The sequence below is a fragment of the Peromyscus maniculatus genome, chromosome 9 (assembly GCF_049852395.1).
Source record: "Peromyscus maniculatus bairdii isolate BWxNUB_F1_BW_parent chromosome 9, HU_Pman_BW_mat_3.1, whole genome shotgun sequence".
NCBI classification, from domain to species: Eukaryota; Metazoa; Chordata; class Mammalia; order Rodentia; family Cricetidae; genus Peromyscus; species Peromyscus maniculatus.
This window is the reverse complement of record NC_134860.1, coordinates 62,309,421-62,326,842: the sequence shown is the minus strand read 5'-3', so window position 1 is coordinate 62,326,842 and position 17,422 is coordinate 62,309,421. Positions and strand designations below refer to the sequence as shown.

General features: G+C 51.0%; 1 protein-coding gene across 4 annotated transcripts in view; it reads left to right on the top strand.

Moving 5' to 3' along the window:
* Msra (methionine sulfoxide reductase A) overlaps positions 1-9,434 on the top strand; it is a 333,253-nt gene extending 323,819 nt beyond the window's left edge. For all 4 annotated transcript variants that reach the window (XM_006988796.4, XM_016007236.3, XM_042285014.1 and 1 more), the window contains exon 6: positions 8,666-9,434. In XM_006988796.4, coding sequence (XP_006988858.1) covers positions 8,666-8,830 — 165 coding nt within the window. In that variant the 3' untranslated portion in view covers positions 8,831-9,434. The remainder of the gene's footprint in view (positions 1-8,665) is intronic.
* The last annotated feature ends 7,988 nt before the right edge of the window (positions 9,435-17,422 follow it).

The window sequence follows — 17,422 nt, the reverse complement described above, 5'->3', positions numbered from 1 at the left end:
GAATATTCAAGATGTAAACTGTAGCAATACCAACTGCTGAACTGTAAGCTCTAGGGCTCTGGAAGACATGAGTCAGAGAAGGTTTCAGAGGGGTTTCTCCATGTTTAACTGTCTCATTTCACACTTGGGGAAACAAAGACCCAGATGGGTAGGAGCAACCAACCAATCCATGCAACAGCTGGACACGAGAGTCTTTAACTGTCCTGTGACCCGAGACCCTCCTCACTTTACGGCTGAAAGTTCTGAATCCCGGGAAGGTCCCCAAGGCCTGTGGACAAGCAGCACAGTTGACCCCTCTGTACTGTACAAACTGGGACCAGTCTTGGAAATGCTGAGATTCTAATGTGAGTTCTGAGCTCCAGCAGGGGTCATGTTGCTTTGAGTCCTTTTTCTAGTCAGTCTCTTGGGATGAAGGATCTTTCCTTTTAATGAAATCTGCATTTCATCCCCAAGGTGAAAACCAGTGTCCTTGGCTCTTCTGAGAAAGCGAGAAGTGGTTTCTTTTGTGTAATGAATGCTAGGAACACACAAAAACAGAGGTTGCTCTTAATTGACTGCAGATATGGAAAAGCAGATCATAATCCCTAAAGATACATAAAGCAGGAGGGAGAAAGGGGAAGGAGGGCAGAGAGGAGGGGCGGGGGTTCTCACACAGCTGAAAGCCACAAAAGGAAACCTGACTCAAGGATGAAGTCATCTGAAGTCCTTGTGACAACCAGCAGATGTCAATAGCGAGATCAAATCCAGAGAAGTCTTCCATCCTTGGTCCCATGGTTGGTAAGAGGGGTTAGAGGTGGAATGCACAGCCTGTAACATCCCAGCCATCCAACTCTGAGCCTTGTCCTCTGGCACCCCGCAGGAGGACACTCCTTTCAGGCCCAGGGCTTGGCCAGTAGAGAAGGGATTTGGACTATCTAGATGCCCCTGGGAAACATGAGAGGGCCATCCTCTTCCTCTGGGTCCCCACTTTAGTTCAGTCACTTACAGACCTTGCTGCAGACAAGCAGGGACACCTCAGAGGCACCGGCCACCTTCTCCTAAGTTCAGGCGGCCCCTTTGCCCCTGTGGCACGCTCCTTTAGGCCACTGTGTTACAGGGAGGTGGGGGAACTCAGGGCAGAGCTGAGTACTCAGGTGGGCATGTGGAAGTAGACTGTCAGACCTCCCACCTCTGGGGCAGTCTCCTCCTGCCCTCCCAGGCATTCTCTCCTGGGTTTCCTCTTGGGCCAAACCATTTCCTGTTTATCCTTGACAGCTCAGGGCTTGCCTTTCTCTCCCTTCAGACCTTCCAGAACACTGCAAATCCACGATCATCTCCTCCTTCCTTGCCTTCGGTCATAACATCCCCATTAGCCCTTCGTGCCACCAGGGCTGCCCCAACAAAGTTCAGATTCAGTCCTCCTTCCATGACACACCCTCTAACCTGGATGACCTTCTCCACCTCCACACCCTCAAAGGGCATTCTTTGCATCTCAGACATTTGGAACTTTCCCTCTGCCTCAAGGTAGATATCCATTGTCGTGGGACTCTGACCTGATGCACAGGTCACCCAGGGGATGAGGAGGGGCCTTAGATGCTATGGGAGCCATCCTAGGCAGAATTATGGACCTTCCCCCAGCAAGCTCTCAGATCTCTGCCATTCTGTTTTGATACACTTTAGCTAATAAGTGGTACTCTTGGGCCTATCCTCATCACATGGTCCAATGCATTCCTAAACCACAAGCTTTTGGAACACAGGGGGCTTTGTCTTTCTTGGTCCTGCATCCTCACCTAGCACAGCATCTGTGACAGTAACTTGAGGCTCTGTAGTTGCGGGCCACTCTGAGGGCCCACAAGCCAGGGCCATCAGTTGTCCTACTATGACCATACCCGCCGCTTGTAGCCCATGTATCACAACCGTTATGCAGCCAGCTAAGTGGAGCTGGGGAGGTAGAAGCTGATTGACAGAGAAGAGAAGGCCGGGCCATTCCCGTCTCCCCAACGCTTTCAGCAGCACCGCAGATGGGGGACTAGAGCGGAGGCGAGATACCCTGTATGAGAGAACCGCTCCCCAGATGTCTTCACCCCAGCCCCCGCATGTGGATCTGACCCTAGCAGGAACACTTCTGGTCACTGTGGCCAGGAGGGGAAAGGGACAAAGCCCCGGCTGCTTCATACGTTCCACCCGGAAACCAGAAGTTAGTTTGAGTCACAGTAGTTCATTGGTCAAGGCAAGTATCACGGGCAGCCTGAGTTCAGGAGGGGGTGAGGGGCTTGGCAGACCCCTGCCACTATCTGCCACACGCCTCCCCAAGGGCAGAGTTCCTCAGATTGTCACTGTCGCATGGGCCCCTACAGGTTCTTTTTCTGTGTATCTATGCCCGTGTGTGTGCAGGTGTACATGTGGGAGCCAGAGGACAACCTTGAGTATCATTTCTTGGCCGCCATCCACTTTGGGTTTTGAGACAAGGCTCTGGTTGGCCTGGAGTCCACCAAGTAGGCATGGCTGGCTAGCCAGGGGGCCTCAGGGATCCATCTGTCTTACCTCCTCAGTGCCTGCGTTGACAGTATGGGCCACTACACTGGACTTTTTCACGTGGGTTCAGGGATCACACTCGGGTCCTTGTGCTTCTTACGTGGTAGGTACTTTGCCAGCAGAGCTATCTCCCCAGGCCCCCTGGTGGTCATTTTTAAATGCAGGGTCCACTTCAGTAGGTCTGGTTCTGAACAAGCTGTGGCCATAGTCCACACACTGGTGCTTCGGATCCTCACTGGCTAAACAAACAACTGAGGTCTTCCCATCCTCCCCTCCCCTCTGTGCAGAGACAGAGCTCCGCCGGTAGTATCTGTCGCTTTGCTTTGCAAGCCAAGGGGTCCGAAGGCTTTGGGAGTCCCCTCAAGGATGCAGAGGATGGAGGAATAGTCATGAAAGCCATTTAGTTGTGTGGCCAAACTGCAGATCTGGGGAAGGACAACAAGCAAGAGTGCAGCGTGTTCTCAGAAGCCAAGTCCTCCGATGAGTCGCGTAGACGGCTCTTAGATTTAAGACAGAATTAGATGGAAGTGTATCACCTCCTCTTCTGCTTTCCCTACTGAGGGTTCAAACCGCAAAGGAGGGTCCGTGCACTCTAACTCAGCCTCCCCAGGATACCAGCAGTCTCCTGTCATTGTCTGTGACCTTGGGGACCTGTCCTTCTTCCATGTGCCATGGCGATTGCTTGACTCATGGGTACAGCGCCCTCCTTTGGGTGGACTCCCTGTTCTTGCAAATCAGTCACTCTCCTGTGGCTACACCACTCCCGCAGGCAGGCCCACTCCCTAACTGATTGGCCTTCCTGCTCTGTACCAGACTGTACCACAGACATGCAGACCCCTCTGCTGGACTCAGAACGGACAGTGACTGCCTTTCTTGTTTCTAGCCGTTTTGCCGAAAAGACATTCCAACTGCTTCTGAACCTCCAGACTGTTTTTTCTCTTTTGTGTGTGGCATGTGCTCATGCATGTGCATGAGTTTCCATGTGTGTAGTCTTATGTGTGCATATGTGTGGAGGCCTGAAGTTGACATAGGGTGTCTTTTTCAAACACTCTCCACTTTGTTCTCCCAGTTGAATCCAGAGTTGCCGCTCAGGTACACTCACCAGCCATTTTGCCCCAGGACCCCTGTCTCCTTCTCCCTGGTGCTGGCATCACAGGTTCTGGGATCGGAACTGTGGTCCTCATGCTTCTGTGGCAAGTGCTTTATCCGCAGACCCATCTCCCCACTCTGCTCCTCAGACACTTTGATATGGGCATTCTGGTCGTCTGGAAGCCACCTGGAGACTAAACCATTGTGTGTGTGTGTTTGTGTGTGTGTGTGTGTGTGTGTGTGTGTGTGTGTGTGTGTGTGTGTGTGTGTGTGTGAAGGACGCACCATAGTACAGAATTCAGTAGAAGTGGATCTGAAAGAAAGCGAAGTGATCTCTAGGTTCAGAGGGGAAGGAAGATAGGAACCGGTCAGATCGTGTACCTGGTTCAAGCTCCCTGCGCCACTAGAGGGAAGTCTGAGGAGTTGCGCCCCAACCTCCTCCTTGTCCTGCTAAAGAGAGGTCAGCCTCCTGGAAATCAGACCCCAGTTTCCTATGGACACAGGATCACAAACTGAACTTCTGTTCTAGAAAGCTGGTTTCATGCTATTAAAATGTTCACGTGAGCACTGATTAAATATATATATATTTTTACAAATAACGACGTAAAAATCTAACACTTAAGCCTAAATTCTTTTGGTCGGTAGAGATGGGGTTTGGATCTAACTTCACGTTGCCTTCAGTAGCAGAAGGGTGAGGGGTTTGAGCTCCAGGTACCCTCTCTCTCTCTCTCTCTCCTGGAGGGTTTCCTTAGAACCAATGCACCTGCTTCTCCTCGTAAGCGCCTCAGACTGTGACCAGGATTAGGGTCATCTGTTTTGAAAAAGCTTGTCAGTGATCGGATGTGCCTGCACATTTGAGGTCAGCACCGGCTCTGGGGCTGCACCTATTTCTAGCTGGGCCTGCTGCTGCTCCACATGGCCTGAGCTGAGGAGTCTCTGGTCAGCTTTCCTGGGGATGGAGGAGCGGGCGGTTTCCATGCCGTGTGCCAAGTATGCTGGGCACTTGGGGAATGTCGGTGACTAATGATGAGCTTATTAGAACGGCTGCAGCACGCAGAATGAGCACATATACTTGTTAATTTTATTAAAGGCAGGCCTTGAAGGTCAGATGGGCCCACTGTGCCTCTGCTGGATACTTCCTTGCTTCTGTGGTGCTCACAGGTGCGGCAGGGGCTGAGGCCATCTGTCTGGGCCTGAGGTCACTGCGGTCCGGGAGAAGGCCTCCACCTCACTGTCGCCTGTGCATAGGGATCTATTCAGATACAGAAGAGGAAGTCCGTGGAGGGGGTCAGTGGGGCTCCTTCAGGAGGGTGAGGGGTGGGCTGACTTGCCTCCAGGGTGAAGACACGGCAGGGTGGCACACTTACTGTGCCTCCTCATACCCTCGGGAGAGCAGCGAGCCTGGTCCAGTACTCACTGGGTAGACAGGAAAGCTCTTTCCAGTGGGATCTGCAGGAGAAGGAAGGCCTGGGAGGCTTCCTGGCTCACAGCAGATAAGGGAAAGGGAAGGATTGTGACGAAAGCAGACTGGTGTCGCTCCAACCTGGGTTTTCTAGTTAGATTTTTCTCCTTACAACATACACTTACATACAAACAACACCAGGAAGGGGGGGGGGAGAGAAGAGGAGAGGAGGGGAGGGGAGGGAAGGGGAGGGGAGGGGAGGGGAGGGGAGGGGAGGGGAGGGGAGGAGGAAGAAGACAGGAAAGGAGAGGAGGGGAGGGGAGGAGGGGAGAGGAGGGGAGGGGAGGGGAGGGGAGGGGAGGGGAGGGGAGGGGAGGGGAGGGGAGGGGAGGAGAGGAGAGGAGAGGAGAGGAGAGGAGAGGAGAGGAGAGGAGAGGAGAGGAGAGGAGAGGAGAGGAGAGGAGAGGAGAAAGAACAAACACAAACCACTTGAGCTGCTGAGACAACGTTTCGCAGTCATTGAGATGGGAGATGGGAAGGGAGCGGTCCAGCCAGATGGCTCCCTCCTCCTGAAGAACTAACTGGTCCTGGCAGAGGCCTGTGGCCAAGGAAGAGCTGCACCCGGTGAACCAGGCTGGGGCTGCCTAAGAGTCAGGAACAGGGGTTTGTCCAGCACAGGACCTTCTGCCTGGCAGATCTGAGCCAACCTCATCAGTTTTCCTGCCCAGGACCCATTTCAATGCCAAGAGGTGGCTGGTAGGGCCTGAAGGAAGAGCCAGTCCTAGGATGGGTGGGGTTCAGGAAAAGGAGGTGGCCCGCAGTCTGTCTCCTGATAGTTGTTTCCTATTGCTTCTAAGAGGTTTTACGAGTGAAGTTCCTGCCATCTTGTGGCCGAAACTGGTACTGCCTGAGCCTGGGTCCCTCTTCCCTCCCCCTGCTCGCCAGCACTGCTCAGCTGGTGTGCCCTAGGTGGGAAGGGTAGCCTCTGAGGACAAGAGGGTCCAGAGAGGCCTCTCCTCATAGTCCAGCCTAACAAACTTTCCGAAGGCTCTGAGTTTGGCCTGGCCACTCATTCATACAAGGACCATCATTTGTGGAAAAGAGGATATGGGTGGGCAGTGGAGGAGGAGGGGCCAGGCCCTGTCCACCTTCCCAAGAGCAGACCCATCCAAAGGAGGCAAAGAACAGGCCTGGGTGACCTGGGAAGGGGGGAAGGGAGCAGAAGACTCCCTATCCTCTCCCCCTTGATCACAGCATGGCAGTACAGTTGAGGTCAAAACAGGAGCCCCCTTCCCAGAGCAAACACTCTCTAGGCAGACGCCTCCCCGGTGAGAGTGCCGAGCTCTCTGAGGTCAAACGTGTGTGCATTTCTGGGTGGAGACCGAGGAGGTGTGAATGCCTTTGACTCTCGTGTAGACATGGCCACAGAAGGCAGAGCTAGCTGTCATACTCACAGAGATCAGATCCCCCTCGCTTGCCCAGGGCCAAGAATGTCCAACTCTGAACTTAGCTTTTTCTTTCTGTGAGCTCTCTGCCACCTGAAGCAGATGGGATATTCACGACTTGGGGGTGCTCTTTACTGTAATATTCTGTCCTTACCACCACCCTGTGTCCCAGAGCCAGCTGCACGGCAGGATGCTGGTGACGGTTTGATGGCCTGTTTACTGCCACACACCCAGGACACTGGCCCATCCTCCTTGCAGTGAGGTCACCCCTCACTGATGCCAGCAGCTGCCCGCCCAAGGGCTCATCCTCTGGAGGCTCCCTTTCTCGGAAAACTCTGGTACCAGAAAGCGAGCTAGCTGGGGTTCTAGCATGGAACGGAGAACTTTCAAGATATTCCAGAGATGGAGATGACAGAGAGAATTAGTGTTCACAGGCTCCTTTAAAGGGCAGTTAGAACAGAGGCCTGGAGAAACACTAGGTTCTAGCATGCAGAGTCATCACTGAACCACAGGAACTTATTGCCACGAGGCCTCAATGGCCCAGGACGAAAGGCCCTCAGAGGTGGCCAGGAGAAACTGTGCCAGAGTCACATGTGAGCTCTCTGCAGGCACCTGTACCCATCCCAATGACTACGCCTTGCAAATCTCAGCCTTTCTCTGTGTCAGCCACTTGATCCTACTTTGGTTTCTCCTGAGGAGGACAGAAAGTGGGTGGGTGCTGACACTAGAATCTGGGCAGTGTGGTCTCAGACATTCTGCCTCTGTGGTCCCAGGCCACCCGAGCATGTCAGGGATCGAGACACATGATCTCACACACACTTTTATATGGTTGATGACAATAAAACTTGCCCTTGGTGGCGGCTGTGAGGTGGAAATTAGCACATGAAGTCTTTGCCCAGAGTCTGGCACATAGTAAACTCTCAATAATTGCTAGTTTAAAAAAAACGTTTAAATGGGTTTAGAATGGTTCCTTGTTCTCATTTCTAACTCCTACAAAAACAAAACAAAACCAAAAACCTGGCTGCCTCTGTGTTGTGTGGTCCAGCTGCATGCTTTGACAAGGGACACCGATCCTCGCTCTTTCCAAGCCAGGTGAATCTGCCTCCTGGTTAAGAGGGCGGAGCAGAAAAGGCCTGCATCAGCGAGTGGCATGAGGACAGAGGTGGGTCCACTGACCGGAGGTCTGGGGGTTCATCTCAGATAGAGCAGACATCGTAGCCTGGCCAGCACTCTCGTCCACGCACAGGCTGGGCTGCTCCGGACTCAGCGCTGAGAGTGAGTTTCTAATGCCTGGTGCTCCAATACTTCAGGGCAACTGGCAACAAGATAGAATAGGAACACAGCTGAAATCCAAAAGGGAAAAAGGCAGGCCTGCACTCCACGGGGAGTCATGTCTGTTTCCTAATCTGTCTCCTGCCCCAAATAGCTCGGCTCTCCTCCCCCACTTGTGTTGACGTGTTTCCTGCCTGGGCAGCAGATGCCACCAAGACTTAAACTAGGTCACCGAGGGCTGTGATGGGCTGACTCAGGCCCACAGGTCACGTCCTCCTCTGACTAGGATCTCCAGGTTCCTGGCCCAGAGCTCAGAGCACAACTCTCTATATGCGGTGGGAGTGGGGGGAGCCTGTCCCTGGGCTGGGGACACAGACCCTGGCTTACCTGTCTTGCTGGTCCTCTTTCCTCCTGGGAAACCAGGGAGCCACAGGGCTCTGCTGCTATCCTGGAGGAGGTTTGGAGCTGCCATCAAAAAGCAGGACTCCTGTCAGGTATGGGGGGCCGTGAGCAGAATATAAATGATACAAACGAAACATTTGACCACAGACTCTAAAGCAGGTCAGGGCACTTGCTGCCAAGCCTGGCAGCCTAAGTTCAATCATCACGGTTGGTCCCCTGGTAGAGAGAGAACACTAATGTTCACAAGTTGTCCTCTGGCTTCCACACATGTATTATAGTGCTTGCACGTGTGCATGACACACGCGAGTGCACACACACGCACATAATAAAAAGAAAATACTTTAGACTCTGACTCAATACTCAATTTCAAGTCCCAATCCACCAAGGCAGATCGATAAGTATCCACGTAGAATTATCTACCAGGGAAGGTTAGCACCGGCACATGACCTAAGCCATGTGCCTCCTGCTGGCCACACTCCCTCCTTCTCAGGAGTCCTGTGTCCAGCATTGGGTCCTGAGGTCTCTTCCTCTCTCTCCACAGGTTCTTGCCAAAAATGGCTTTGGCCCCATCACCACTGACATCCGAGAGGGCCAGGAGTTCTACTATGCCGAGGACTACCACCAGCAGTACCTGAGCAAGAACCCAGATGGCTACTGTGGCCTTGGGGGCACTGGAGTGTCCTGCCCAATGGCCATTAAAAAATAATTTCTCTCCACGAAGTTGGCCCTGGAGGTTCCAGCAAAACCATGGTTGCTGGATGGAGTGGCACTGCTGTGATTCACATCAGTTGATTTCCAAAGAGCCCACATCACACGGGCATTTACATGAATCTGGTTGTCACTGGGGTCTGATTTAGCGGAAGGGCTATGACAAGCTGATAAATTGTAATTTGTCTTCTGATCAGTCTGGGTGGGGGTTGAGCATGACATTTTAGTGGATCATTTGGGATCTAAATGGAGATAATGAATGCCCTGTGTCCACCTGCTTGGGCTTGAAGGGATGCTAAGGGTTCTGAAGCAGGGAGATGGTTGGGAGGGCAGGGGGTACTGGGACTCCTTGGTCTTTGCTGACATACCTCACCCCACTCCCCTGCCCTCAGGTGCCTAATTCATTAATGTCTACAGGCTCTATGAATCATTTGCTGAAACGCTTTGCTCCACTGACCCTAGACGTATGTAAGGGGTTTCTCTCCCTCCTCCATCTTCTCTCTGGTAGAGAAAAGACATGAGTGACCTTAATGAATTCTAACATTCTGCTTACAGCTATGAAAAAGCTTGTTCTAATAAAAATCTGCAGTTGGTAATAGCAACTGCCTGCTGTGTGTCTGACTTTCCTTGTTCAGGAAGGATATTTGAAGTATTGCAAAGCCAAGTGAAGGCTCAGGAAGAAAGAAACCAAAAACAACATAAGCCCTCCCCGATCATTTTTCCCTAAGTGGGAAATAATATTAAGTTTTTTGGCAAGTGTGCACCCCTCTGACTCTCTGTGGCTTTAGTAACAAATAGTCGTTTTAAAGGTGCCTGTCACATTTTACGTCAAGGACAGTTGTACTTAGAGCAGACATCTTCAGTCTTTGCCCTTGAAGAGAAGAACGTTCTCTTCAAGACAAGAAACCGTAATCATGTAGCCAAATGAATGGGTAAGCTAACTTCAGGTCTTGATGCAGGCTAGAGAGATGCTGTCTCTGGGGGCCATGGAGCTGTGTGCAGGGTCATCTCAGCTAGACAGATTCACCACAGCCCCCATAACGTGACAAACTTAGAGTATAATGGTCTACCATGTGCAGCAATCCGCAAGTGAGTGCATGCCAGGAAACACACACACACACACACACACACACACACACACACACACACACACACACACACGGGTCAGATGTAACAACCAACAGCTGTCGGTTCCTCACCCTGTATTCATCAGCTAATAGAAAGGTTTCTAAGCAGAAGGGCTATTAAGTCCAAGTGATCAGGGCAGGATTGGAGAGACTGAAAGGCCAGTGGGACTTGAGTTTGCAGAAGGCTGCCCTGTGGGGAGCTGGGTAAGGTGGGCAGGGCTGCCTCAGGGAGGATCATTGAGAAACCTGAGAAGGAGTCTTTACCGAATGGCAGCACTGGGCAGCTCTGACTCCTCTCCGGCTTTTGACTGGGCACAGTGAGCAGGGTGTTATTGACCTGTGAGTCATCTGGGCTGGGGATGGGTGCATGGTCTTGGCTTCACTGCAGAGAAGTGGAGTAAGCCAGCTTAGGGGCAGATCTCCAGCCTGGAAGGAATCTGAATGGTAAGCTTGGGAATGCTCTGCAGCCAGATGCCATGGAAACATGTGAGATCATGTGGGAGACAACGAAGAAGTCTGAGGAGTGGGGGGCCTCCAGTGATCCCCAGAGATGTCTGGTCAAAGGAGAAGCAGAAGACCTTGGAAAGTGACACTTGAGTGCCGTGGGATGGTCTGTATGTCAAATGCTCTGATTGGTCAATAAGTAAAACACTGATTGGCCAGTGGCCAGGCAGAAAGTATAGGCGGGACTAACAGAGAGAATTGAGAGAACAGGAAGGTGGGAGGAGACACTTCCAGCCGCTGCCATGACAAGCAGCATGTGAAGATGCCGGTAAGCCACAAGCCACATGGCAAGGTATAGATTTATAGAAATGGATTAATTTAAGATGTAAGAACTGGATAGCTAGAAGCCTGAGCCATTAGGCCAAACAGTTTAAACAATATAAGTCTCTCTGTGTTTACTCGGTTGGGTCTGAGCGGCTGTGGGCCTGGCGGGTGAGAGAGATTTGTCTTGACTGTGGACCAGGCAGGACTGGAGAAAACTCCAGCTACACTTGAGGCTGGCTGTGAGGGAAAGATGGCCCCCAGGGAGAAGGCACAGGGCCCTCAAAGTACTCCAAGGGAGCACCCCTTGAACCTTGCCCTGAGCCTTCCACAGAAGAAACTGGTTTTTCATCAAGGTGCCCCTGCTCTGGGCACATGAACCTAGCCCAGGCACCCTCAGCATTGCAGGCTGCCAGTAACAGACACGAGTCCCACGAGGACCACCAGATAGAATCACCAAGACAACTGGGGTCTCGATTCGAGGCAGTCTCGTGGGACCTGAGGTATCTGACTCTCAAATTGGAGGTCCTTCCCCATCCCCAGGAGACACCAATGCATCAACCATGTCTCTAGTACTATAAGCCCCACACTACAGCATCTACTGTATGTCCATACGTTGGCATGTCTTGTTCTACAAAACACATTGGCCCAACCCAGTCTCCTAGACCTGACCTTCTGTCTATACCCTCACTCTTCTTGGCCCTTCCCTGAGAGTGTGCTTGTCCATACAGAAACAAATAGAGAGTCCACGTGCCCAACCGCCTCCTTGACTGGGTTCTAGCATTCCTAGCCACTTTCTAGCTGCCCCCATCGGCACAGGACCCACTGTGATTATTCTAACCCTTCCCATAGCTGTGCAATCTGCTTGTCCCGGCGGGTTCATCTTCCTATAGATTCTGCAGTAAAGCCTCCTCCGTGTCGGGATGCCGCCCTCCCCCCCATCCCGTCCCCCACCCCACCCCCCACCCGCGCCCCAGGCTTCTCTGGGCCAGTCTCCATGCCTAATCTAGAACCTACGCAGAACACATTATCTTTTTAATAGTTCAATTTTTGGTACAGGATCTCACTATGTAGCCCTGGCTGGCCTGGAACTCATGTCAACTAGGCCGGCCTCAAATTTAAAGACATCAACCTACCTCTGCTGGGATTAAAGGCACGCACCACCATACCCAACTGAAAAAGTGTCATTTTTCTTTTGTGAAGATTTTTATCTTTATTTTATGCATGCTATGCATGCGTTTGCTTGCACCTGTATGTAAGTACACCACATTGCATGTCTTGAAGGTATTTGAATGTACCAAAACCTCTTCCGTGGACTCGAATATCATCTACTGTGGCGTCTCATGCTGACCAGCGGAGCGATGCATAGTTCGTTGTTGCTGGTGGAATAGTCTACAGATTACATCAGAGCAGTGGGCGGTGTGGTCCAGGCCTTCTCTCTCCTTACCAGTGGTCGGCCTGCCAGCCTCATCAGGTAAGAGAGAGGTTGAAATCTCTGGATTGTGGGTATGCCTTTCTTCACACAGTTTCACTGAGCTTGCTTTGTGAAGGTGGAGAGTCTGTCCCTAGGGACAGGAACATTTAAGGTTTTCACAGCTTCTTGATGCAATGACCCTCTTCATTCATTTATTCATCCTAGCGGCGGTACCTGACCCCCCCCCCTTTTTTTAAGAAGTCCTTTTTGCCACAGTCACCCTGCTTTAGGAGGGTTCACAGGTGTGGTGGGTAGTCTTGGTTAGCAGCTCGACCTGACATAAAGGCCCTTAGGAAGCAGACTCCCAAGCACCTGTGAGGGGTTTGCTGGGTTGGGTAAGTTACATTTGCCTATATAACATTTCTCCTGTTCTTTATTCTTTGGTTGGCTCGTGTTCCTGCTTATATCCCTCTGCTTGCATGATTTGGTCTTTTTTTTTTTTTTTTTTTTTTTTTTTTTGAGACAGGGTTTTTCTGTATAGTTTTGGTGCCTGTCCTGGATCTCGCTCTGTAGCCCAGGCTGGCCTCAAACTCACAGAGATCCGCCTGGCTCTGCCTCCCGAGTGCTGGGATTAAAGGTGTGCACCACCACCGCCTGGCTGGTGCTTCTTGTACTGATAGATTCCTTCTTCTTTTGGACACCTGGGAAAGTCTTCCCTTCGCTTTATCAAATACACTTTTGCCTGATATGACTTCTTTTTCTGCCAGTAACTTAAAGGTGTTTTTCACTGTCTTTCCCTCTCCTCTGGTGTGCACAGTTTCCAGGGAAATCTGCTGGCATCATTTCTCTGTTCCTCTGTATGCGGTGTACAGGATTTTTTCACCCATCTGTTGCTTGTATAATTTTCTCAATCAGGTAATTTGAGCATACTGAGTCTAACTGTGCTGCTACAAGATAATGCGGTATTTAAAATAGGGCTGTTGTAGAATATGTATTTGCAGCTTCTCTCTGTTGCTTAGTTTTGTTAACTTGACTCATGCTGGGAAGAGGGAACCGCAACTGAAAAAATGTCTCCATCAAATTGGCCCCGTAGGCAAGTCTGTGGGATGTTTTTTAAAATAGGTTATTGGTATGGGAGGACACAGACCACAATGGGAAGTGCCACCCCTGGGCGAGGTGGTCCTCGGCTGGACAAGAAAAGCAGACTGAGGAAGCCATTAGGAGCAGGCGGGTGAGCAGGAATTCTCCATCAGTCCCCTGCCTCCAGATTCCTGTCCTGACTTCCCTTCAGGAGGGAGTGCAAGCTCTATGCTGAAATAAACCCTTTCCGGTCCACGTTGCTTTTGGTCGCAGTGTTTATCACAGCGACAGAAAGCAAAGTAGGACACAAGTCCTCAGAATCTCCTGGCTGGTGGAGCAGTGTTCACTGGTCACACCCGCTCTCCACCTCAGCTCTTCCTCAGGACCTGACTGGCTGATCATTTGGCCCATCGGGGCCTTGATCGGGTTACTTGGCACACTTGCCCTTGTGACTAGGAGTTAAGGCTTCGGTCTCTTTTGTCCCAACTCAGAGGGTGGATAGAGATTCCCAGTTCGGTGTGAATGCTTCAAACATGTGCTATGGGAACAGGCTCGTGTGGGAAGGAGCTGTGACTTTCTCAGAAGGCCACGATTCTCCACTCTGTTTAAACAGCCAGTGCATGTGCCATCACTCCTGGTTGAAGGCACACACCCAGGACCTGCCCTTAGCCCTCTGTCCCAGATGAAATTAATGACATTGGGATCTGAGTCTCTGTCATCCTGTGCTCAGATACCCTAGCAGACTTGTAACCAGAGAGAATTGGGGCACAGCTCAAACACAGAAGTGGAAAAAGAAATGGGCTGAAATCCACAGGGAGAGCTTTCTACTTCTTCATCTGTCTCCTGGCCCAAATAGCTCGGCTCTCCTCCCCCGGCTCGCGTTTGTGTGTTACCTTTCTTTCTCTCCTGGCAGATGTCAACAGACGGACGGGCTTGAAGTAGGTCAGAGAGAACGGTGGTGGGTGGATGCAGCCCTCCAGCTCTGTTGTTCCGTGTCTTCGTGCCTAGCAGGCTTCCTCTGGCATATCAGGGTGATACCTGGACCCCAGAACCGATGGGCTCAGGGAGTCTCCTGCTCAGACCCTGGGTTCACCTCTTTAGAACCAGATTCTCAGATCCCTAGCTGGAAGGAGACAGGAAGTCCTTGACTGTCCTCAGCCCTTGGCCTCTCACAATCCCAGTTTCTTCTCATTACCCTATAGCACTAACAAAACTTTGCCAGAGGAGCTACTGGTGACAGCAGCCAGAAAGACACACTGGTTTTCTAGAATGCCCATCACACGAGGGGCCTGTCTCAAACCTATAAGCTCAAGTTTGGGGGGAGGGGGTCATGTCTTGGGACACAGCTCAGCAGTAGTGTTTGCCTACCATGTATGAAGTCTGAGGTTCAATCCCCAGTACCAAATATAGATCTTTTGTTTTGTTTTGTTTTTTGAGACAGGGTTTCTCTGTGTAGCTTTGCACCTTTCCTGGAACTCACTCTGTAGTCCAGGCTGGCCTTGAACTCACAGAGATCCTCCTGCCTCTGCCTCCCAAGTGCTGGGATTAAAGGCATATGCCACCACCAAATACAAATCTTAAATGGTGGTCCATGCCTGTCATCCCAGCACCCTGGAGGCTGAAGCAGGAGGGTTTCTACAAGTTTGAGGCTAGTCTGGGCTACATAGAGGGTTCCAGGTAAGTTGCACTCCAGCATGAAACCATCTTTAAAAAAAAAATGAATTAAAAGGCTAAACAACAAATTAAAACCAGACAAGATCCAGGTCAGGGCTCCTAGGGCAATTGAGATTGCAGAGCTGTGCTGTATAAAGGATGGGTTTCCAGGTCAAACAAACCTCATTCCAAGGAACAGACATGAAGGAAAGTCAGTGGATTGTTCAGTGTGGAACAGTGGGAGGTAGAGGCCAGGGTCAGACTGCCCCAGAGCTGGGTGTCAACTTTTCTGTCCCAGGTAAAGCTTGCAATACCCACAATCCCCATTTCCTCACATGCTGTTGATAATTCAGGTGCAAGCTTTTTTTTCCCCTTAAGAAAACAGATAAAGCTGACCAATATCTAGTATCTGAGAAGGAAATATTATTATAGAAAAGACTCCCTCGGGAGTATTGAAGCAAAGGTCATGGTGAGCACAGTGGACTTGTGAGCAGAGCATTTACCTTTCCTGCTAAAGTTTTAAAAGCTAAGCCTGAGGGCTGGAGAGGCAGCTCAGTGGCTCCAGCTACAACCAATGATTTGGAGCACTGCCTTCCAGAGAACCCGGGGTTTGATTCCCAGCACTCACATGAGCTCTCAGCCCTCTGTTAATCCAGGGCATTCAGCACCTTCTTCTGGTCTCTGAAGACACGGGCATGCTTATGGGTTCATGGTGTACAGGAATGCATGCAGGAAAACACCCATATACATAAACAAACAAACAAACAAGCTAGGCATGATGGTACACACCTATATAACCAGAACATCTGGCCTCAGTCATTTCCCAGTCCTGAGTCTTAGCATGCTAATCTTGATCTCCAAGAGCCAACACAGACTTTCCTGGGACATGGGACCAGATGGCAGCTATGGAAACAAAGGTGATGTATTAGTCAGAGTTCTCTAGAGAAACAGAACTGATTGTAGTAGTGGGTGGCTGTTTGAGCTGTGCCCTGAAGCCCCGCCCCTAGTGAGGTAGCTGCAGCTGTTGCACCTGCCTATGACCTTGAGGTACTGGCCTCTGGGGCATGGCCACCAGGGACCCACATACACTGGGATGCACATACACTCCTTCTTGGCTGCCGCGTTTCCGGATGCTGAGATCTTGCACCAAGCCATTCAGCCTGGGACATAGTTCAGCTTTCCCAGACCCTGTGATAAATCTCCTGTGGGGGTGAGTTTACTCCCAAATAAATTATTTTGATCATTAAATTGACCATGGATTGATCCCATTATGAAACTACAAATGAAGAGAGAAGGGAGCTGAAAGTGTTTGTTTCATGAGCTACCTGCTGTGTGGCTTATCCCGGAGATAATGTAAAACTCAGCATCCGCCTCTAATTTGCCATGGACAGCCACAACCCAAAGAACGACTCACTCGAGTTCATTTTGACAGACGAGATGAATTTATTAGGGGTGACTTATGGAACAGAGGACAACCATGTATTGATGTATTTTCCCCAAATCATCCCGACACACACACACACACACACACACACACACACACACACACACACACGCACACGCACACGCACATGCTCACGCACACTCCTACAAAGCTCCTCTTTTATACGGTTCTAGGTTTACAGGATTTCCATTACACCTGGTTCAAGGTGCCTCCTGGTCTTAAAGGATCAGAGGCAGAGGCTTGGAAAACATGAGGCACAAACAGCAGGCTCTAGGGAACTTCTGCGTGTATGTGGACCCCACCCTCGTTCCCTTCAGGGATTCCGACGGCTTTCACAAACGTTGTCCATGCCGGAGGAGACACTGTGTTTCTTCCGCAGTCTGGCTCATAGCTTGCTGCAAGATGGCGGACTGGTCTCCCTCCGTGACTGCTCTGCAAGGTAAAGGCAGAAGGAAGCATGTGTGTAAGAGAGAAGTGACTGGGCTCCCTGCCTCAAGGTTCCCTGGATTTCCCCTTTCCACTGGATTGAAGGTGAATCTCAGGGATTCATGAGCTCATCGGAGAAAGAAATCGAAGATGGACACAGTGGCAGTGCTCTCTCAAAACATGAGAGCAGGCTCAAGAGCGAACAGCTGCCCCAAGAGCCAGGTTTTCATCTTTGTGTCTGCAGGATGGCTTTACGTTTTCTCTGTAATTATGTGGAATTATGTAGAATCCAGTCCATGTATCATAGAGTCTTCCTATGTGGCAGGCTGGGAGTTTTTTTCTTTACCTTGCATGATTCATAGAGGCCTGGCACAGTGCATGGGGTGAGTGGCATTGGCTTTCCTTAGCGTTGTTTGGTTGTTTGTTTGATTTGGCCAAGCTATTTTCTTGGCCAATTATTTACTGACTAACCCCAATATTAACCCCCTTTCGAAAGAGACTCTGAACCTTGGAGAGGACTCACCCCGCTTTTCAGTCCCCTTTGAAGCTCTGCAGTGGTTCCCAGGCTCGTCTGGTACCCTCCTACAGCTGTGCAGTGAGTTCAGGTGAAGCCCGAGAATCCCCCCTCAAAGCTTGAGTTTGCCCTGTTGCTTATTTCATACACTGAGAAGGACATTTGGC